Source organism: Cajanus cajan, chromosome 5, assembly GCF_000230855.2.
Source record: "Cajanus cajan strain Asha chromosome 5, NIPB_CcT2T_4, whole genome shotgun sequence".
NCBI classification, from domain to species: Eukaryota; Viridiplantae; Streptophyta; class Magnoliopsida; order Fabales; family Fabaceae; genus Cajanus; species Cajanus cajan.
In genome coordinates, this window is record NC_138521.1 from 59993466 (window position 1) to 60016099 (window position 22634).

The 22634-nt window shown below is 34.3% G+C and overlaps 3 protein-coding genes and 1 pseudogene across 7 annotated transcripts; all 4 read left to right on the top strand.

Annotated features, from left to right (window-relative positions):
• Window positions 1-33: 33 nt before the first annotated feature.
• On the top strand, window positions 34-3292 carry LOC109808831 (pentatricopeptide repeat-containing protein At5g66520 pseudogene; annotated as a pseudogene). The gene is made up of 2 exons (XR_014434174.1): window positions 34-2327; window positions 2564-3292. The product of XR_014434174.1 is annotated as a pentatricopeptide repeat-containing protein At5g66520 pseudogene (transcript).
• Window positions 3293-3433: 141 nt separating this feature from the next.
• Window positions 3434-6905, top strand: LOC109808157 (protein NEN1). The gene is made up of 6 exons (XM_020371031.3): window positions 3434-3785; window positions 3873-4030; window positions 4129-4175; window positions 4262-4325; window positions 5090-5817; window positions 6529-6905. Exons 1-6 carry the CDS (start codon window positions 3500-3502, stop codon window positions 6761-6763), a joined length of 1518 nt encoding a protein of 505 aa, XP_020226620.1. The 5' UTR covers window positions 3434-3499; the 3' UTR covers window positions 6764-6905.
• Window positions 6906-10234: 3329 nt separating this feature from the next.
• LOC109809508 (Pentatricopeptide repeat (PPR) superfamily protein) lies at window positions 10235-15447 on the top strand. Of its 4 annotated transcripts, XM_083075519.1 has the most exons (6): window positions 10500-12091; window positions 12696-12818; window positions 12998-13135; window positions 14169-14219; window positions 14327-14490; window positions 14921-15447. In XM_083075519.1, exon 1 carries the CDS (start codon window positions 10500-10502, stop codon window positions 11970-11972), a length of 1473 nt encoding a protein of 490 aa, XP_082931645.1. In that variant the 3' UTR covers window positions 11973-12091; window positions 12696-12818; window positions 12998-13135; window positions 14169-14219; window positions 14327-14490; window positions 14921-15447. The 4 variants fall into 4 exon arrangements, with proteins under 4 accessions (XP_020228431.2, XP_082931645.1, XP_082931647.1 ...); XM_083075521.1 differs by lacking the exon at window positions 14169-14219 and having other exon boundaries at window positions 14261-14490; XM_083075520.1 differs by lacking the exon at window positions 14169-14219.
• Window positions 15448-17576: 2129 nt separating this feature from the next.
• On the top strand, window positions 17577-19364 carry LOC109809383 (putative xyloglucan 6-xylosyltransferase 5). The gene has a single exon (XM_083075522.1). It carries the CDS (start codon window positions 17736-17738, stop codon window positions 19065-19067), a length of 1332 nt encoding a protein of 443 aa, XP_082931648.1. The 5' UTR covers window positions 17577-17735; the 3' UTR covers window positions 19068-19364.
• The last annotated feature ends 3270 nt before the right edge of the window (window positions 19365-22634 follow it).

Below are 22634 nucleotides of genomic sequence, written 5' to 3' on the forward strand. Positions count from 1 at the left end.
TTTTTATTAAATAAACTAAGTCAAGCTCGATCTTGTATGAGTTACGTTGCAAACCCAATCTTCAGGATGGATGGGAGAACGTAGAACTAGAAAGTAGAAATGGGAACAAATCTTACTCTTTCTTTGTTCACGAATATTAAAAATGAAATTATAAAAAAAGAGAGTGAAAGTTCAATATAAAGCATCCATTCCCGCGAAAACACAAGAACACAAGTTCAGCAGAAAAACAAAGGCGTGGTGAAAGGTTTGGTTCTAAAATTCCTCATCCAAACACAAACACACCATGAATTTCAACACACCATTATCGAATTTTATTCGATGTTGGTGAAAGGTTTGGTTCGTGCAAGTGCAAGCGGCAAAAGGGTTGTTCAAGAGCACCTGTTGTCGCTATTGCAGAACTGCAACAGCGTAAACAACCTCATTCAAATTCACACCCAAGTACTTCTCAACGGCCTCTCTCACAAGAACATCATCATCGCCAAGCTTCTCAACTTCTACATAGCCTCTGGCCATCTCCAACATGCCCACTACCTTTTCGACAAAATGTCTAACCCAACAACCACTGTTTGGAACCACGTCATCAGAGGCTATGCCGGCACCCACACGCCTTGGAAGTCGCTGGAATATTACAACCACATGGTGTCTGCCATGGCTCAGCCTGATGGGTTCACCTACTCGTCTCTCCTGAGTGCTTGTGCGCGAGGTGGGTTGGTGAAAGAAGGGGAACAGGTGCATGCCATGGTTTTGGTAAAAGGGTATTGCTCTAATGTCTTTGTGGACACCAATTTGATCAATTTCTACGCGAGGGATGGTGGTGTTGCGCGAGCGCGCCATGTGTTTGATGATATGACAAAGAGAAGTGTTGTTAGCTGGAATTCTTTACTTGCTGGCTATGTTAGGTGTGGAGATTTTGATGGGGCCAGAAGGGTTTTTGAGGTGATGCCGGAAAGGAATGTTGTGTCTTGGACTACCATGGTTGCCGGGTGTGCTCGGAGTGGGAAGTCTAGGCAAGCTTTGTTGTTGTTTGGTGAGATGAGGAGAGCGCATGTGGAATTGGATCAGGTGGCATTGGTGGCGGCTTTGTCGGCGTGTGCTGAATTGGGGGATCTGAAGTTGGGAAGATGGATCCATTGGTATGCTCAACAGGGGTTTGTTGCGAGGAACCAACAGCAACCCTCTGTGCGCCTCAACAATGCACTCATACACATGTATGCTAGTTGTGGAGTCATTCATGAAGCTTATCAAGTGTTTGCCAAGATGCCGCAGAAAAGCAACGTGACTTGGAATAGCATGATCATGGCTTTTGCGAAACATGGACTTGGGAAGGAAGCCCTTGATCTGTTTAAGACCATGCTTACTGACGGTGTAGGAGTGAATGGAGTAAGGCCTGATGAAACAACCTTCATTGTAGTTCTTTGGGCTTGCAGCCATGCAGGGTTTGTAGATGAAGGACGGAAAGTTTTTGCATCCATGAAGTATACTTGGGGAATCAGCCCGAGGATTGAACACTACGGATGCATGGTTGATCTCTTGAGTCGTTCCGGATTCTTAGATGAAGCACGTGGGCTTATTGAAACTATGCCCTTAAAGCCTAATGATGCGCTATGGGGTGCTCTTATTGGTGGTTGCCGAATTCACAAGAATTCAGGGCTAGCATCACAAGTGGAAAACAAGTTAGTACCTGAGCTCAACGCTGATCAAGCTGCGGGCTATCTTGTGCTCTTGTCAAACATATATGCTTTTGGTGAAAGGTGGCGGGATGTCATTACAGTGAGACAGAAAATGATTGGGATGGGTGTGAAAAAGCCTCCAGGCAGAAGTTGGATCCAAATTTATGGAGCCGTCCATAATTTTGTGGCGGGTGACATGACTCATAAGCATTCATCTTTTATCTATGAAATCCTACGTGACATCACCAAGCAAGCCAATCTGGAGGCCTATGAACCGGAGATAAATATTTTCCTTGATGTTGAGGTGTAGGAATTGTAAGAAAAACATACTTTTTGCCTCCTGCATTCTGGTTCTACAATTATACGTGTTAGCATCTTTTCAGAAGGCAGGTGCTTATTTTCTGGTTTTCAGAGTGGTTGGCAGTAATTGTTAGTGCCAGTACTAGTTTCTTACGATGATTCTATACCATCACTCTGATTTAACAAACATTCTTAGGAGGAATGCTTATAACATTTTGCCACGAGTGTTCCTTCTCCCATGCCACGTTTATGAAAACAATGTAGAATTCTATTCTGGCATGGCATAAACTTTGACGTTCTACTCAGGACAGAAGTTAACATATCACATCTCTCAGAATATCTTGTAACACATAAATTGTAAGTTATTGTAATTAGTTCAGTATTAACAGATGAGCCATTCTTTTTGCCTTTGGTTTCTTCATTTCAAATTCTTTTCTCTCGTACTGACTGTTAGGGCATCTTCATTAGTTTCAATTTGAATTCTATTTGGATAAATTTCTCTAAAAGTATTATATTTTTCCATCATATTTTCTTCTTTTATAAGTGATTATGGAAAAAATTATCTAAAGAGGCCCAAACTTATTATATTTTAGAGAATTTGTGCATCAAGTAGCAAATCTTTGAGGTCCAAGATAGTGCAATCTCATATGTCCCAGACTTCTGGTGTTTGTAACTTGGTTCATACTGGTTCGTGATTCTATTGTTGCTAGGCGCATATTGGTTTGGGCAGAAGGAAGTATGAGCTGGCAGGTCTGTTATTCAATTCTCCTCATAGATCTATATTAAGGCAATTATACTTTAGCTTAATGGTGACTTGTGTTAATGGACTCCTCGTCTTGAAATAAACCAATCAACTTGTACAGTTATGGCTTCTTAATGTCATATTTACAGTTGCCAAAAAAATATTATATATTTTTTTGGATACAAGAGATAACGGAAACCAAAAAACAACCAAAAAAATATTATATTTACAATCATAGAATAAAAACTGCATATGTTATAAACCATAAATGATAATTCTACTGAAATGTATTTCCATTGCAAAGTACGCCAACAGACGTTTGTTTACTACTACGCCAATAAATCAACATATCTTCGTATGACCAATAATGATTCAGTCGGAGAAAACATGCTACGAATTAAACAATGAAAAGTGGTAAAAAATAATCTTAGAAAAACTAGTCACTTATAAATCACAACTTTCAAGAAATTGAAATCCAATCATCATGGAAGGTATTGTCATATCACGCGAACAATGTTTTTGATGCTTGATTTGATTAGTCTGCTATCCCTAAAATGGTGTTTGATGAAGCAAAGTATAACAATAACCAATAACTAACTATTCATTGCTTGAGTGAAAAGATATACCAAGACTGCGTTTCTATTTAACCTCATGGGCGGGTTAGTAATAACTTGAGTGATGGGCCTGTGCCAGCCCAATCCCAAGTCCATTATATATATTGAAGTGACCTTCGAAAAATGAAACTTTGAATTTCTGAACTATCGTTACAAATTACAACACTGTTCCAATGGGTCCTCCTCCCGCTGAAGATCGTTCTGAGATAGTCTTCTTCGATGTTGAAACCAGCGTTCCGACCCGACCCGGCCAGGGTTTCGCAATTCTCGAATTCGGAGCCATTTTGGTTTGCCCCAGGAGGCTCACGGAGCTCCGGAATTATTCCACTCTGGTCCGACCCGCCGACCTTGCCGTCATCTCGCCGTTGTCGGAGCGCTGCAACGGTATCACCGCCGACGCCGTTTCCACCGCTCCTACTTTCGCCGACATTGCTCAACTCGTTTACGATCTTCTTCACGGTTTGTTCTTATCTCTTTACTAAAATTGAAAAAAAAAAAGAACCTTTTTTTTTTTTTTGATGTTGGTGAGTGGTGAATTTTGTGTAGGGAGGATTTGGGCGGGTCATAATATCATAAGGTTCGACTGTGTTCGGATTAGAGACGCGTTTGCTGAGATTAATCAGCCACCGCCTCAACCTAAGGGGACCATTGACTCTCTGGTTTTGTTGACTCAAAAGTTTGGAAGAAGAGCCGGTGACATGAAGGTATCACAATTATGTTTCCTTATATGCATTTCTTTCTTTGTCTACACCACCTTTTCAAAAGTTGTGATGTATTTGTATATGATTAATGTTCATTGCAGATGGCTACTCTTGCTACTTATTTTGGGCTTGGACGCCAGACACACAGGTAAATTTGCTAATGCAAGCACTTATATCTTTTGTTGCCTTCTTACTTTGCCATGTTAAGTTTATTTTGCTGCTGTGGATACTCAGGAGCTTAGATGATGTTCGGATGAATCTTGAAGTCCTCAAATACTGTGCAACAGTTCTTTTCTTGGTAATTTGTAATTCAAAGTTTTGTTCAGCAACAGCTCAGCTATTTATGTACAACAACTTTTGTTACAGTTAAGGTTTTTTTTTTTCATATCATAAGTAAAAAGAAAGAACCTTGTGGTCACATCGAGTTTCTCAGCGCAATACATCTTGTTAGAATTTAGTTGTCTTTTTCTCGTTTTGGACATATGACATCTTTTTTTGAAGTCATTAATAGATGCTAACAGAATATGGCTAGCAATAGCATTGCACACTTTGAACAATCTTCTTGTTCTTGTCCTTGGTTTATTCTCATCGACTACATAAATTATAAATTTATATTTCTTTTAATACCTGGATGCATTTTCTGGCTTTTAACAAATTATTTAATCTTACTACTTTTTTACATCAATGGAGCATATATCTCCCATTTGTGCTTTTTTAAGGTTCTAGCACTATACGGTCTCCACATAAAATTCATATAGAGCAGAATACACGTAGTCACATTCATTAAAATTCCCATGTTATGTCTGTTTGGGAGGCGGGAGTTTAGAATCTGTCTTCAGCCTACAATTTACGTCAGCAGGATTACCCTACATGCGGCTTTCATCAGGTTTTACTGTCTAGCTTCAGTAGATTACTAAGAAAATGTTTGATTGAGGAACCTTAATACTTGCACTACTTTCTGAATCATCAAAAAGGCGTTTTAAGGAACAATAATATTTTTCTTACTTTATATTATATATGATTTTCAAAGCTTTCCTTGCTGTTATTCCTCTGTCCTTACAGGAGTCAAGTCTCCCAGATGTATTCACTGCAAATAGCTGGGTTTCACCAAATGCTACTACAAGAAGCCGCAGTAATGGGAAATCTCCATCACAGGGGGGCTTATTAAATATTAATAAGGATTCTGTATTGTCATCTCCTGCAACTGGATCCAAAGACAAAAATCACCCAATACTTTCTTTTGCAATGAGTAGCCCAAAAGGGGAAGTCTCAAATATTTCAGATCCTAATATAGTTCAACAGGATCCTTTTAACTTCCATGCTCTTGAGGATGAATTAAAAAGAGAATCCTCTAAGTCAGATGTTGCCATGGAGGAGAAAACCATGCAAGACTCACCTGATTTGGCTTCCTCCTCTTCTGCATCCCAGCCTTGCAGCAGCTCTATTGCCATTTTAGAACCTGATGGAATATGTATCCCTTCTATTGATGCATCTCTTGTTCCATTTTTCCGTGGCAGTCATAGGATAGAATTACTGCATGAAGGTTTCCCATTTGAGCTTCATTGTACTGATTTGAAAGTGCGGTTTGGAATAAACACAAAGTTTTTCGACAATGCTGGCCGGCCACGATTGAGTTTTGTGGTTGATTCATCACCAAGTCTATGTAATGTTCTTGATGCATGTGATCGTGTAGCACAGAAGTTAACATTGGATTCTGGAAGCAGCTCTGATTGGAGGCCTGCTGTTATTAGGAAAGAAGGCTTCTTCAACTATCCTACTGTCAGATTGCAGTAAGTTCTTGGCCTGTTATTTTATTTTATCAATATAAATTACTGGCTCACTTCACATGTATAATACTGGATAACACTATTCTCACAACTGGGCATTCAGTTTCACATGACTACCAACCTTGCCAATGGGGTTTGAATCATCCTAGAAAGCTTTCTTCAATATTGTGGCCATTTTCCTGGTTTTATTAAATCATTAGAAATCATTGCATCAATTTATATTTATATTGTTTTTGTGCTTTATGAGAGTGAACCTTGGCAGTGGCACAACTGTAAGGTTACTGCCTTGTTACCTGGTGCCTGTGGTCATGGTTCAAATCTTGGAAACAACTTCTCTCTTTGTGCAGGGGATTGGTGGGGGGTTAAGAGTGCATACATCTACTTTCCCTAGATCCCACTTGGTAGGAACCGTATGTACTGGGGAGCCCTTCTTGTTTTTGTACTTTATATAGATTTTGATTGTAGAGGTAAAACCCATTTCTATGATCTGTACGTTTCAAAAGAAATTAGTTTTTAACTATTGGTTGGTGGATATTATCGGTGCAAACAAAAAAAACTGGTTAAAATCTTGAAGTTGGGATAGCTTCAAGAATACCATAAACTAAATAGAGAAATTAATCCAAAAATTTTATGCTTTTGGTGATCCTAGTTGGCAAACAATTAGGATTCCTCTCAATGAGAATTTCTCTGATTTCTCTAACATTTATTTTACAGCATACCTACAGCAGTAGTGGCAGACGTCGCTATTTATGCCACAGAAATATATCAAAGAGAATCGTCTGGAACAGTGCAAAGACTTCTCTTCAGTAAGTTTGATGCTGCAGAACTAGTTTCTTTGTTCATGCCCGGGACACTTGTTGATGCCTTCTTCTCCTTAGATCCGTATGACTATCAGCAGAATGCAGGGATTAAATTAGTTGCCAAAAAATTGATCATTCATTGCAAATAGAAGGAAGTTAAGATATAAGTATAGGTTAGTTATTACATTTACATGCGAAGGTTGATAGATTAAATATTGGTTATGCTGTAAAGTTGGTTCCATTTCATGTTTGTAGTTCAAGTAATGTTCACACCTTTAAATTTTCTAGTTACTCACTGTGGCAAAAATATAAAAATAAAAACTAAGAAAAGAACATGAGACCAAGATTCTCAATCTCGAGAGTTTAAATAATTTCGTGAAAGTTTTGTAAACTCGAATTGTATATCGTAAGAATTTACTTAATATAAAAAATATGTTAAAATACTTATAAATAACACAATAACTAACATTTTAATTTTATATTAAAGTAAAATAGTAAATTGCAATTATAAAGTAACAAATTTTAGTGGCAAATACATAATTTTTCACAAGACATAACTCACAAGTTCTTAAAAATAAAATGATAATAAATAAAAAAACTAAAAAAAGACAAATATCTTAAAATCAAGTCTAAAAAATATTAACTATTACATGTATAATGTATTTTTGGACTGGATTGAAAAAATGGGACGCGAGAGAAAATAAATGGAACAAGGAAGGGAAAGGGGGAAAGAAAGAACCTCACTACAAAGAACGAACAATCCTAGTGCAAAGAGAACGCAGGAGAGGAGAACTAGAATGCATGACACAAAGAGAGAGAATGTACAACAGAGAGGGAGAACGAGAGTCGTCCAACACATAGAGTAAGAAAAATACGTTTTTGGGAAAATACTAAGTGAAACGTATGTTTGGGGGGTTTTGCGAGTGAAATCTGTAATCTTGCAATATCGAAGTAAACTCACGAACTTACTCAAGATTATCCAATATTACTAAAAAATGAGATTATTAACGAGTTATACAGGTATGATTGATTGTTCTCGTAATTTTGTACCAGTTATCACTCGAAATTGATAATTATACATTGGATTGTTGTTTCAAAAATTGATAGCTTATATAAAGTGAATTAATAGTTGTTCCCTTAAATAATGACCATTTGGAATGGTTACTTTAGTTGATTCCTTTTGTTAATTTTATATATTGTTAGGATTCTCTAAAATTGGTAATATTTTCTTATAAGCCTTAAATAATAATCTTACACAAGAAAAGGGAGAGGAAGATGGCCTGGGCAGTCAGGCAAGTATCAATCATGTGTGCATGTAATATCTCATATGCCAAACCTTGCTTTCTTGTCCTGGAATTTCTAAATGAATTTGAATTATCTTAGATTTGAAAACAAGGTGTTAGGAAAACGTGAACCTTTAGGGATGTTTGGTTCAAGGTATTACATTCTTGGGAATCACTTTTTTTATAATATTATTAATAGAATAATATCCTTGGAAATATTTAAAAATGTGTTTTGTAGAGTTTTAATATTCCTAGATATTTTTTAATTTTTAAATTAATTAAAATAAAAATAAGCTGAATAAGTGAGTTAAAATATAACTTTTCATATTTTTATAGAAATATAACTTTTTCATTCTTCATCATGAGATCAAAATGAAGTAAATCGTTGTGATAACTTTTTTGAGAATAAATTATACTGCAGGAATAGTTGTTTATTTTTTTATTTTTATTTTTTTATCATGACCGAGAGCCAGAGATTCTGCATACTGAGAACAGATTAAGAGTACTCTAGCAGGGGTTGCATATAAGCAACTCCCTGTACCACATCACTGCTAAATCAGTTCTGGTCCACTTTATAAATTGTTTAAATTTTAGCAAAATTGTTTCTACAAACAACTCTGCTAAAATTTAAGCAATTCATAAAATGAGTCAGAATTGATGTGATAATAATGTAGCACAGGAATTGCTTATAAGCAATCTCGTTGCAGATGCTCTAATGATCGGAATGACTCTTGGTTTATTGTGTATGGAACAGCTTTAGACCTGTCCCGCTAAACGAATTATACCTTATCTCACACCCAGCCTTTAAATTCTTTTTTGGGACCAAACAAACAGGAGGTATGTTGAAAAACGATTTATAAAAGAGTAAAGGACAACCTCCCACCGAGAGAAAGGAAAATCAATTACACCACCCAACTATTAGATGGATATGCCCAAATTTTATTTGGAAATACTATTTGGTCTTCTCATCAAACTATGAAACTGCTATATCCATTCTGGTATATAAGTTTTCTTCTTCTTCTAAATTTGTTTGTTTATTTTATAAGATTTATTTTAAATTGTCTCTTGTGATAAGTATTTTTAAATTAAAATAATCTCAATTACTTTATAAGTTTTTAGCAAATAAATAATAAATTTTATAAATTAATAAGATAAATTCATTCTCTTTCTTGTGATGATTGAGAAGATAACAAATATATGATAATTATTAATTAATTAGGTGAAAATAATCAAATAAAAAGAATGAGATTATAAATTTTAATAGGTTGAAGGTTGATTTTAAAAAATAATACAAATTATTAACAAAGTTAATGTTATTTAATAGATTATCTATTTTTTTTATGAATAGTTATATATATATATATATATTATAGACTAATGTATTTTCTAGTTCCAAAGTTAAAAGTTAATGTTTTAAGATAGTAAGATTTATTTAAGAAGTTAACTTTTATCAACAAATATTTTTTTAAAACATGTCAATTAAGAATCAAACATTCGATCTCTTAATATATATTTAAAGAACAAAATTATATACCATTTAAGTCACACTTTGGTAAAAGAGTTTAATATAAACATAATTTTTTTTCATTAATAAAATAATCCTATATGAAGTCAAGGGTAGTATGTATGAAGGAGAATGATTCTGTAATTTATGCCAAAATAAAAGACCACATCTTCATTTGTGTTAATCCATACAAATCCCTTTCGTAACACATAGTGAAATTGAATTTTAATTGTTTCTTTCAAAGGTACGTGTTTTTCCTTATTTTATGATATGATAATGTGGGCTAGACATGTATCATTAGTTCCTTAGTATGCTCAAAAAATGTTGCCTAACCAAAATGCAAAATTGGAAACCATTGGACCACTCTGCGATCATTAAGTTGGCTTTATCTCTGCATGTTCCAATCAAGGCAAATGAAAAAAAATATATAAATGCTTATTTATAGTACATACAATACACATGGTATAAAATTTATAATAAATAGATATTTAAATACATAAATAATATTATAATTGAAATTTATAATAAATAAATATTTCAAATATATAAATTACTCTTTTAAATTTATGATAGTAATTTATATTGTGATATAAATTTATTTTTAACAATAAGTCTTTATTGAAGAAATTAAAATTTAATTTAAAAATAAGTTTAAAAAATAGAAATAAGAAAATTTTCAGAATACATTCTTATTGAAAAGAAAAGAAAAACCTGTAAAAATATTCTTGTCAAAGAATAACATCTTGAAATATTCTCATTTTATAAGATTTAATAAAATTTTAGGAGGAAGGATTATAATTAGAATAATAATTAAGTTTTAGTTGAATTATTTTAATATATTCTTCTACGCTCTTGACTCTTGAGAGTCGACCTTTTTCAATCGATCTGACACGACAGCCCTTAATAATTAAGCGTTCGTCCCCAACTTCTGAAGTTCAGCTTTAGCATCGAACCCTAAAATTTAAGACTCAGAGTTCGGATTTTGTGAATTGCAGCATCTTGCCTTTCCCGTTAACGTACAGCTGGGGTTGATCATCACCTCGCACTGAAGGTTTGGAATAACTACGCTGCACATAACATGTTTGATGAATTTCTCCAATGAGATTCAAGATGCATTTCTTGTTCAAACATGCATGGAAATGCTCTTGGCTTCAAAACATGAGTACCCAGAATTTCCTACTGCTTTCAGCTTCCCACTACTCCGCATTGCCGCCAATATCTGTTCCTCCCCGGTTGCAAGAGCTCTGCAGCATTGTCATGAGCACTGTTGGTGGGCTAGATGATCTGGAGCTGAGTCTAAATAAGTTTAAAGATTCTTTAACTTCATCTCTCGTAGCTCAGGCTATTGATTCTAGTAAGCATGAGGCACAGACTAGAAGATTGCTCAGGTTCTTCTTATGGTCTAGTAAGAATTTAAGTCATAGTTTGGAAGACAAGGATTATAATCATGCCCTTCGAGTTTTTGCAGAAAAGAAAGACTACACAGCAATGGATATTTTGATGGGAGATCTCAAGAAGGAGGGTCGTGTCATGGATGCTGAGACTTTTGGTCTTGTGGCTGATAGTTTGGTTAAACTGGGAAAAGAAGATGAGGCATTGGGTATTTTCAAGAACTTGGACAAGTATAAGTGTCATGTAGATGAGTTTACAGTTACTGCTATCGTTAATGCCCTTTGCTCCAAAGGGCATGCTAAGAGGGCTGAAGGGGTAGTTTGGCATCACAAAGACAAGATTACACGAGTAACACCTTGCATATACAGAAGTCTTCTTTATGGGTGGTCTGTGCAGAGGAATGTGAAGGAAGCTAGGAGAATTATTAAAGAGATGAAGTCAGATGGGGTTATCCCAGATTTGTTATGCTACAACACATTCCTCAGGTGCCTTTGTGAACGGAATCTTAGACATAATCCCTCAGGACTTGTGCCTGAAGCTTTAAATGTCATGATGGAGATGAGGTCTTACAAGGTTTTCCCAACCTCAATCAGTTACAACATACTGCTTTCTTGTCTGGGGAAGAACAGAAGAGTTAAGGAATCTTGTCAAATACTTGAAACAATGAAAAATTCTGGTTGCGATGCTGATTGGGTCAGCTATTATCTAGTGGCAAAGGTGTTGTTTCTGAGTGGCAGGTTTGGTAAAGGGAAAGACATGGTGGATCAAATGATCGGAAAAGGCTTGGTTCCTAACCATAAGTTTTACTACAGTTTGATTGGTATTCTCTGTGGGGTTGAGAGGGTAAATCATGCTCTTGAACTGTTTGAGAAAATGAAGAGAAGTGAGATGGGAGGTTATGGACCAGTTTATGATGTGCTCATTCCAAAGCTTTGTAGTGGAGGGAATTTTGAGAAGGGAAGAGAGCTTTGGGATGAAGCCACAGGTACGGGCATCACTCTTCAGTGCTCACATGATGTTTTGGATCCTTCAATAACCGAAGTTTACAAACCTAAAAGGCCAGAAAAAATCAGTCATGTGGACAGTTCAATAGTCAAGTCTCCACAGAAAGTTACGAAATTTTCAGGGAAAATGAAGATGAGGAAAAAATCTGCTGCAACGAAGAAGAAAAAGAAGTAAAAAAATATAAAAAAATGTACTGCCAGTAAGTTAATTAGTCCTTGTTCCAGCTCTATGTCTACCGTTTTTCTTTAATGAACAGCCTCCCTTGTCCACCCTCCTTCTCTCACTTTCACCAGGTACAACCACTGCCCCTTCATACTTCATAATCTGTTGAATTGGGAATCGTATATATATGTAACTCGCAATTGAGGCCCAAATCATGAATTTCACTCGTTTTTTGGATTGGAAGTCAAATCCATTCACTATGAACCCTTTATGTCATGCTGGGTGTCTGTGGACCTTACCTTTTGTTCAAATTAAAAGAAAAGAACAACCTATCGGTAGCATGCAGTCACATAATTCTAAAGTTAAATGATTTATTTCATGCCATCATTCATGCGTTGTCTTTTGAGTACATGTTATCTTCATCTGGGAGGACTATGACTAATTGTTATGCTGATTTTGAACCTGGATGGTTCTGTTTATTTGCACCCTTACTATCAGAATTTATAATGTTCACGAGGTTTCATAGGCTAAAAATGTTAGCTACACAGCTTAATTCTGACTCAACATTTTCATGTGTTTGTTTTTGGCCTTCTAAAACTACTTTTCATGTGATCGGTTCATGTTTATGCAGAATGCAGTGCATGTATATTTTGTTAGATATGGCTTGTGCCTTGGGGTATTTGAAAGTCTGATATAGTCTGCTTTAATATTCTTTTGTTTACTTTGTGAATTCAGGAGGAAAATTTCAACCACAGTGAAGGCTTCATCTCGGGTTGACAAGTTTTCAAAAAGCGATATCATTGTTTCTCCATCCATTCTTTCTGCTAACTTTTCAAAATTTCAAAATTGGGATAGCAGGTTCTATAACATGCTTTACTTTCTGTAATCAGTATTTCAGTTTAACAATATTTCTTTATCATTTTACAAAGTTTGCTTATTGCTAGTAAATCTGTCTTTTTTGTTTTCAAGTCACTATTAACATGTTTTTTAATTGTCATCAATCATGATTATTTAAGTTTGTGGATTATCTTGTCTAGGTGAAGCTGTGGAGTTGGCTGGTTGTGATTGGATTCACGTTGATGTAATGGACGGTCGCTTTGTTCTAAATATTACAATGGGACTTTTTGTGGTTGATGTATTGCGCCCTGACAGATCTTCCTTTGGATGTACACATGGTATTAATCTTTTTACGTATAGTAAATTAACTTGATATTGAATCTAAGTACTTCTCTGACTTTTGTTGAAACACTGGGATTCAAGACCTGATGGTTTGATATTAGTTTAGCATTTCCAGAGTCTCCTTATGTCCTTGTCAATATTCTTTGTTCTTTTTAATCATTTTCACGCAGGGATTCAACACCTCATCATAGCCTGTATTAGCGATGCCAGCCTGCTCAAACTAAAACGAATAATCATACGTCAAACAACTAGATATTCTCTTATCCTACACGTTGCCAGATAAAGTAGTCCAACAGAATCTACAATTGACTTCTTACTTCGTACGGATAAAAATTTGGAATATACTTTAACATGGTACAAAACAATATATCATCACGGATTAATTAGTTAGTCCCTAAACTATTTGAGAATTTTCAAGTTCCTAAACTATTTTGCTTTTAATTGAGTTCTTGATCATGTAAACTTATTCTAATTGAGTGGATTTTTAAAATGACCATAAATTGTCTTTTTTAGTGGTTTTTAAGCCGCCAAAACTAATCCCAGTGAGCTATTTTTTTTATTTTTATTTTAGAAACCCGATTAAAATAAAATAGTTTAAGAACGCACTTGAAAATTCTCAAATAATTTAAGGATCAACAGAGTAATGAAACCTAAATTTTATAAAGCATGCTTGTTTAAAACAAAAATCAAAGTGGTGCGGTATTACCATTTTTTATCACAGAAATGTAAATAAATTTTGTATGGATTTACAAAAATAAAAAAGAGTGAAACAGAATAATCTGGACTTCTGGAGTGAAAAAAAGGCACATGACATCATTAACATACAAAAGCAATTGATAGCAAACATATAAAGTAAAACGTGTTGTTAACAAAATTAAATAATGTGTGCATATGTAGCATCATATCCTGATTTGTTTTATGTATTATGGATGATTTCCTTTATGAAAGCAAGCTCTCAGCTGTCAAATCTTTGTTTTATCCTTATTGTGTGCTATATTTGTTTGGATAATTAATCAAATATGTCTGCAGTTCAATACACTTTGATTTGCATTCTAAATATTTTGGAGTTTTTTTTACAAGGTAAATAGTTTAATTTATATTTTTTTGAACTTTAATTTCAGATTTCAATAATGATATAGGTTACATGAGCTTGGCAGAAGCTGATCAAACTAAGAATTTTTTTTTAGGTTAATTGAAAGAAAAAGTGGTTCATTTCTAATTCCATAATAGTGAATATGCTGCTAAAACTAGCCGAGAGGAGGAGAAAAAAAAAGCTGGCATTTTGCAAGCTTTCCAAGTAAGGTTAAGGAAAAATATTGAACCTAAGACACACAGCTATTGCTTTTCAAAGGCAAGTGGTATTTTAAGTTACCTGGATGTTTCTAGCTTTGGCATATTTTTCAAATTACTTCTCTTTACTGGTTTTTCAGACCTGATTTTGGAAATAAATTATTTCACTTTCCGATCACTGAATTCCTTTGGCCAGTAATTCAGTTTACTTTAAGTTTGCCTTTGAATCTCCATGGAATAGATTGAGAAAGATGTGTTTGAAATTGAACCAATATCACACCATGTATGCATAGAGGAGTACATGCTTGGAAAATCTTCAAGAATCCTCCATTAAAAAGGCATCTATAGAATTGTAGATTCAGAAGTATATTCTTGTCCGCAGCGATGGCACTTGCACTAATCGTATGTTTCTGTTTTGTGTATGATCAAACAAACTATTGGTTTTGAGGTTTTTGTTGGTGTAACTAAAATGCTCCTTGTTTCTTTTTCAGGTGCATGTACCAATATGAAACTAGTACGGTGGCAGAGGCTGATGACAGAGTAGTATTGCAAAGTGGAGTTTGAGAATAACTGAGCAAGATGAAGATCTTGAAACCCCGCACATGGGCCATGGCACATGTAAGTTATGCAGAGAAAAGGGACAAGAATAAGGTGTGAATATGGGGATATTGTGAGCACTCACCCACGTTGACACAATGCAAGTGAAATCCACGCGCTTCCCATTCTTCTACGTTCTTCCTAGAAGATGCTAACTACAGAATACCAAGTTGATGTTGTAAAGCAATTCAACTACAAGGTGCGTAACAGACCATAGACAGCCATGGGTGATGGGTCCATTGCCAGAACGCTCAAAGCTGGATTTTTACTTACTTACGTACGCTGTGTAACTCGTTTTCTCTGAAAATATTCTTATTTCAAATTCTTATTTTTTATTTTCTGGATTTATTTACCATATACGTCATTGTATTTTTAGTTTATTTATTCTATAGTATATGTCAAGATTGAAACTTGCTTGCCTCTTTTAACTTGTCGGATAGAAAAATTTGTTGACTTTTCTTTTCCGCCAATCGAAATCTTATTCATACAAGACTACATTTTTAATATTAAAAAATACTACCATTTAATAAAAGATTCTCATTTATGATAAGTTTAACATTTTTGTAATTATTATATTAAAATTATTTTAAAGATAATCTCTATTTAATTGATTACGTAAAAACAACATCTGTATATAAGGATTTCGTTTCTCTAAAGCATTGCAATTTAGAGAATAAAATATAGTAATTGATTAAAAAAATTAATAGTTGATATTATAATTAATTTTATATTTAATTATGTAAAAAATTTATTTTATCACAAGTTTCAATTATTAAATTTTTAATCAATAACTATGAGTGTAATTTATCTTCTAAAGAATATCCCTCATTTTAGAAGAGACAAATCTCTCAATCAAGTTCAAAAATTCATAAAAATGACCACTTGAAAATAGTTTAAAGGAAATTTAATTTATAAACATCATCAAATATAATTTTTTTACATTATAATCTTATCATAGATTATTGTATATTATAACATTGTTAAATTTTTTTTATTTACCTTAATACTTTGTTTAGATTCACAATAAAATTGCAATGAAAAAAATCTGTTTTTTTTTTTAATTTTATTATCTTTATCTATAAGAAGCAAATTGGTATTAAAGAGTTGGAAGTTATTAAGGTACCCTTATAAATGGATGTGTTTTGGTATAGTTAATTTTTTGAACTAATAAAAATGATGTAAAGTGTTTTTTTTTCTTCTTTTCACTTTTGCTTTTTTTTTCCTCTACACTAAGTGATGTATTCTTGACAAATAAATGATCTAAGTACTTAACTTATTCTTTATTTTTACCAAATACTGGTTCAAGTATTTCAAATGACTTTGTAAAAATCAAAATAACTTTGAAAAAAATACAATAAAATTTTATTTGCTGAAGTAAAGAAAGATTTTGTAGTTTTTTTTTAATCAACTTACTCCTTGTAATTTGTACACAAGTGTGAAAAATCTCAATTCATCATGTCTTAAAATATATCAAAATTATCCTTGTTAAATTTAAACATTTTATATATATATATATATATTAAAAGTTTTAAGAAAATATATATTGAAATGAAAAAGATAAACATCTTAAAAAAATAAACAATTCTAAATCAAATATTTATGTATTTAAAAAAACAAAAACAAATTCTAAACCCTTTGAATATATAAGGATACAGTAGAATTTTTCTAAAGAGTTTACGTCAATTTATGCAGACTTCTTAACTAAAAACATTCTCTTTATTTTGAAGAGTAAAAATAAATAAATAGATTATAAAAAAATATTTTTGTATCAATTAAAATTTGTTTTTTCCGTTTTTATTTTTATAAGAATGGATTTGGTGAGAATGAATTACACATGTTTAATAATCAAAATCATTTTTGCTCTATTATTTTTATATTATAAAAAATTTAATTATTAAACAATATATTACATTTTTTTTATTTAATATCGATTAATTGAAAGGAAATATAATATAATGAGACCGACAATTTTACAACTTATCTTCCACAGTTTTCCTCAAAAAATAAAGAAAATAGCTAAAATATTTCCTTTATCCAAAAATAAACTACACAATATCTATACTATTAATAAAGAAAATATTTCATTTTGGTATACATAACTTTTGGTCTAATTTATCTTTATACTATCTCTAAACCACTTGTTCTTTCATTATCTTTTTATTTATTTATTTTCTCTTTTTTTTTTTATAACAATATTTAACATTCAAACATTTCTATTTAATAACTGCTGATTAATTTTTATCAACTATTAAACTATTTAATAACTTTCAATAAAATATAAATTTTTTAAATTTTATTATTAGATCGAAAATTTCTTACTAGTAAATTATATATATATAAAATTATATTAATATAAGATGATTTGATACTTTATTATTATAAAATAAAATTTAACATAATATATATATTTTAAAATAAATTTTAAGAGTCTATAGTAGTGTAATGCATAAGAATGAATGATGTTGTATTAAAGAGAGAAAAGGTAAAATATTAAGAGCATTATTATTATTATTATTATTATTATTATTTAAAAGGTTAAAGATCCAGCGCTGAGGAAAAACACGTCTTTCTTGAATCAGCGTTTCCCTTCAAATCCAATGATTTTGTTTGCAAGGGTCGATCGGAGGTGAGAGAGAGAGAGAGAAACGAAACACTCCCTCTCACCCTATCAGTTTATGCAAGCGTCCATTCATTGATTGATTCCGGGCCATGGGGCAAGAGAACAACCACAAGCGCACCACCAGCGCCGCCTTGCCCACCGCCCGAGGCCGCGGCGCCGCACTCCCCCGCGGCCGCCAGATCCAGAAGACCTTCAACAACATCAAGATCACCATCCTCTGCGGCTTCGTCACCATCCTCGTCCTCCGCGGCACCATCGGCGTCAACCTCGGCTCCTCCGACGCCGACGCCGTCAACCAGAATCTCGTGGAGGAGACCAACCGCATCCTGGCCGAGATCCGCTCCGACGCCGACCCCAACGACCCCGACGAGCAAGCCCCCTTGAACCCTAACGTGACCTACAGCCTGGGCCCCAAGATCCGCAATTGGGACGAAGAACGCAAGGCTTGGCTCCTCCAAAACCCCGAATACCCTAATTTCGTGAGAGGTAAACCCCGCATCTTGCTCCTCACTGGTTCCCCTCCCAAGCCCTGTGATAACCCTATTGGGGACCATTACCTCTTGAAGTCCATTAAGAACAAGATTGATTACTGTAGATTGCATGGGATTGAAATTGTTTACAATTTGGCCCATTTGGATGTTGAGCTTGCTGGCTATTGGGCCAAATTGCCCATGATTCGGAGGTTGATGTTGTCCCACCCTGAGGTCGAGTGGATTTGGTGGATGGATAGTGATGCCTTTTTCACTGATATGGTCTTTCAGCTTCCTATGCCTAAGTATGACAAATACAATTTGGTTCTCCATGGCTACCCTGATCTCATGTTTGAGCAGAAGTCTTGGATTGCTATCAATACCGGCAGTTTTTTGTTTAGGAATTGTCAGTGGTCTTTGGATTTGCTTGATGACTGGGCTCCCATGGGCCCCAAGGGGCCCATTCGTGAGGAGGCCGGCAAGATCTTGACGGCCAATCTCAAGGGCCGGCCGGCATTCGAGGCCGACGATCAGTCTGCTTTGATATACTTGTTGCTGTCCAAGAAGGACAAGTGGATGGATAAGGTGTTCCTTGAGAATTCTTACTATTTGCATGGATATTGGGCTGGATTGGTGGATCGGTATGAGGAGATGATTGAGAAGTATCACCCTGGTTTGGGGGATGAGAGGTGGCCCTTTGTGACGCATTTTGTCGGCTGTAAGCCGTGTGGGAGCTATGGAGATTATCCTGTGGAGAGGTGCCTCAGTAGCATGGAGAGGGCTTTCAATTTTGCTGATAATCAGGTGCTCAAACTCTATGGGTTCAGGCATCGCGGTTTGCTCAGTCCCAAGATCAAGAGAATCAGGAATGAGACGGTTAATCCTTTGGAGTTTGTAGACCAGTTTGATATTCGGAGACATTCTGCAGAGAGCACTGAATCCAAGAGCTAGTGAGAATGGAGTTGTTCAATGGTGCTGTTATAGAGAGTAATTAATTAGAGACGATGAAATTTCATTTGGTGACGGTTCTCACGTGTAACTTCTCTGCATTTTCTGTTGTCTTGGTGCTACTTCGAAAATGTTAGGATATAATTCTTTCGTAAGTTATCATCTTTCTTCCAAGTTTGAGCAATCAGCCAACAAATTTTATTTACTCATCTGCTGTATACTGAGCTTCCTTTGTATTTGGGCTTTTGTGACATGAAATGAATTCAAGAACTTAATTAATATACTTACATGTCCTCTTGATTTTTGTTGTAATCTGTAGCTCAAGGTAACCATTAGTTTCAAACATTATATTTGATATGCATGTGTTTTCCAAATTCCAAGAGAAGGCAAAGGGAAGACAGGTATGATCTTCTCAACAAAGAAAGGGTGTGATAGTTTGCTTGAATTAAGATTTTGAAGTAGTTTTTTTTTTTTATTTTATAATTATAATTATTATTATTCTTTTTATGTGGGATACAACTTTGTCTTCTGGAAATAATGTTTTGGATTCGCGTTTACCCTCATGATAACAGTGAATCCAGAATTTTGGGTGTCCTTTGACATGTAACGATGGGATAAATATCTATACCAGACGCCAACGTCTTTTAACTGCAACATTGTTTTGTCTTGGAACTAAAAAGGTATTCATAGTGAGTAGTGACAGATACATAGTGTGACAGCGGCATGATATTTGAACATCTTGCCTCATATTTCTTTGTCGGATGCTACAGCTTTTGTTCCGAGTATACATTTCTGCACGCTCTACAAATTGTGGATGTAAATATAAAGAATAAAGAAAATATTGTATTTTCTTGAAACTTTGTTTTCGCTTTGTAATATTTGTTTTCCATTCCCATTTACGAGTACTTCAGAGCTTAAGAAAATAAATGTTTGGGGTAGTTTAATGTTTATCATTTATGACTGATGAGGACAGAATAAGAATATGCTATTGGTAATAGTAAGAAAGAACTTTCTTTTAGGTCAAACATATAATCTAGTAAATATGTGTAACGGATTTGCAATTTGTTAAAATTTATTAAATCAGTTTCTATACATACAAAAATCACCCATTTGGTCCTTTCAGTATTCACTCTTAAATTACATTTGTGACGATCATACTTGGACCGTTAAATGTATACACGCCCTCTCCACCTGTATTCTCCCTTTACAAACCTTTAATTCTTTAACGTTGTTCCAGTTCTTCTCCAGCAGGAACAGTCGAAGACACTTCTTGAATTGCCAAACCTTTTGTATCCGGTAAACAAGAGAGGGATATATGTTAGGCTTTGTGGACTGCCTCTCGAAATAAATAAGATAAAGAAAGTGTGTCGGTTCACTTCATTCAATGCGGAAGAAGACTTAACAAGTAGACTTATCAGTCCATGTAAGCTTAGGCTAAACAACTTTTAAAAAAATGAGATAACGTAGGGACAAAGTTGGCTAATAATTGGAAGGATAGAGATTAATTTAATAAATTTTTAGTGTAAGGACCAAATTGATATAGGAATTAAATTATATATGTTTTTTTAATTAAAGTTTTAGTATTAGGCTATCAGCCTACTCTTTGATACTATTTTTGAAATATCCTTATTAGCATTGGGTGAAATTTAATGCTTACTCCACTAATAAAGTGGGTTAACAAAATTTACATAAATTTTCACTTAAACAATGAAATATCAAAAGGAGTGTGAAGTACTCTTGCTGCGCCGTCGGTGATGGTAACCAAGTCGCTCTGAATTAAATTGGAAGCTTTTAAGAGATTCCTAATATCACATGACTTGTTATCTTTCGTAGGTATCCCCACGTAATCATGTCTCATGTAAATTATAATTGCATTGCAAAATGAGAAATTGAACGGAGTGCAAGGTTCCGCGTTGATTGTATAATAATAGCATAGTTATGCTTTGGTTAAAAATTAAGTGGCCACGGCACTTTTCATAGTTACGTTATGTATATTGTATCCGTAAGGTAGTAATTTCTTCATCATTTGTTTTTTTGGGTCCAGTCTCACCATTGTTAATTTTGTCTTTGAAGAGGGTGCGCTGTAAATCCTCCTACCCGTAAGAGCGTTAAATTTTGTTTGCATACTTCTTTTCCATATAAAAGTATAGAAAATGAAATGAAAACCCATAATTTGAAAATAAATAATCCTTCGAAAACATCAAACAGTTTCTTTTAATAATAATAAGAATATACATTTTTGGTTGATCTACGACATGCATCTCAGATAGAGTAAATAAAAGAATGGGATTTTCCAAAAGCTAACCAAATATGGTGCGAGTCCTTAAGTTAACATGAAGGGCCTAAATAGATGCAACATGAGCAATCCACCTGAGGACAAAAAACCTAGTGAACTAACAATTAGTAAAGTTAGAGTGTTCTGCCAGCTTCCCTGCGTAAATTCTGTGGCTACCTTCTGAACTAGTATTCATGAATCATTAGACTTCATTCGTCAAGTTGTTGCAGATTAATGATATAACCCAAAAGTTGGCACTTCATTCATCAGCCAATTTCCTTTGATTAGGTTTGAGAAGCCAGTTGTGAGGACTGTTCAATCACTCGGCTGCAGCAGGAACATGTGCGAAGAATGACAATTAGCTCTTCTGTCAATTTACAACCTAACTCTCACATGCAGAATACAAGCAAATTGCAAAATGCACATGCAAACAGTGATATTTCAACATAAAAAAAGAAGAAAATAGCAGCATCAGTGATAATCAGCCTAGGGTGAAGCTCTTGATCAATGCTCACAGTCACAACCTTTAGGGAATCAATCCCCCACTTTTGCAGCCAATGCTTTGTGACGATCTATAAGTATCTTATTCATTTCTGCAATCTGGTGCAAGAGTTGGGCAATTTTCTGTAAATAAAAGTAGCTAGCAGTTAGAAATGATTCAAATGAAGGCCTACATAGCAAATAAGGACAGTCAGGGAAGGGTTAAAAGATTAGTTGTTTTCACAAACACCAAAATTAGGTTTTTTCTTTCCCCCCTTTGGGCAAACAAGGTCAGGTCATTCTTTCCTATAAATCTCCTTCAATCCAATCCACTTGAAATGAGATATGACCCTTAAACCTTTCTCAAGTCTATTTAGATAAATTTTTCTGCGGACACTTCTAAGAGAAGAAATTAAGAAGAAAAAAATGAAATTATGTACAAAATTAATTTAATCTTATATATAAATTAATTTTAACCTACCGTAAACTAATAATTTTAACTTTTAAAAGAATTTATTTCATTTTTCTTCTAATTTTTTCTCAATCAAAAGTACTTACACAGAACTTGATTGGATTAGAAAAGAAAACAATGAGATGATTAATGCAGTCTATTTTCCATGGCACACAACACATGGCTTGTTTAGGCTTAATCAGCAAACCATACAATCATCTAGTTAATCAACTAACATACCAAAACAAGCTACACTATTTAATACAGTAAAGCATTTGATTTCAGTAACGATGACATGGTTGATGGCGTGGAACAAAATCTGGAATTGTTACGAAAGAAAGAGAAAAAAATAAACGAACCCCAT

Excerpts from the sequence above, each read along its gene's own strand:
- LOC109809383 (XM_083075522.1), top strand. The coding sequence starts at position 17,736 with ATGGGGCAAGAGAACAACCACAAGCGCACCACCAGCGCCGCCTTGCCC.
- LOC109809508 (XM_020372842.3), top strand. The coding sequence starts at position 10,500 with ATGAGATTCAAGATGCATTTCTTGTTCAAACATGCATGGAAATGCTCT.
- LOC109808157 (XM_020371031.3), top strand. The coding sequence starts at position 3,500 with ATGGGTCCTCCTCCCGCTGAAGATCGTTCTGAGATAGTCTTCTTCGAT. Across the intron at positions 4,176-4,261 it reads CTTGGACGCCAGACACACAG|GAGCTTAGATGATGTTCGGA; the intron begins GTAAATTTGCTA and ends GTGGATACTCAG. Across the intron at positions 4,326-5,089 it reads GTGCAACAGTTCTTTTCTTG|GAGTCAAGTCTCCCAGATGT; the intron begins GTAATTTGTAAT and ends CTGTCCTTACAG.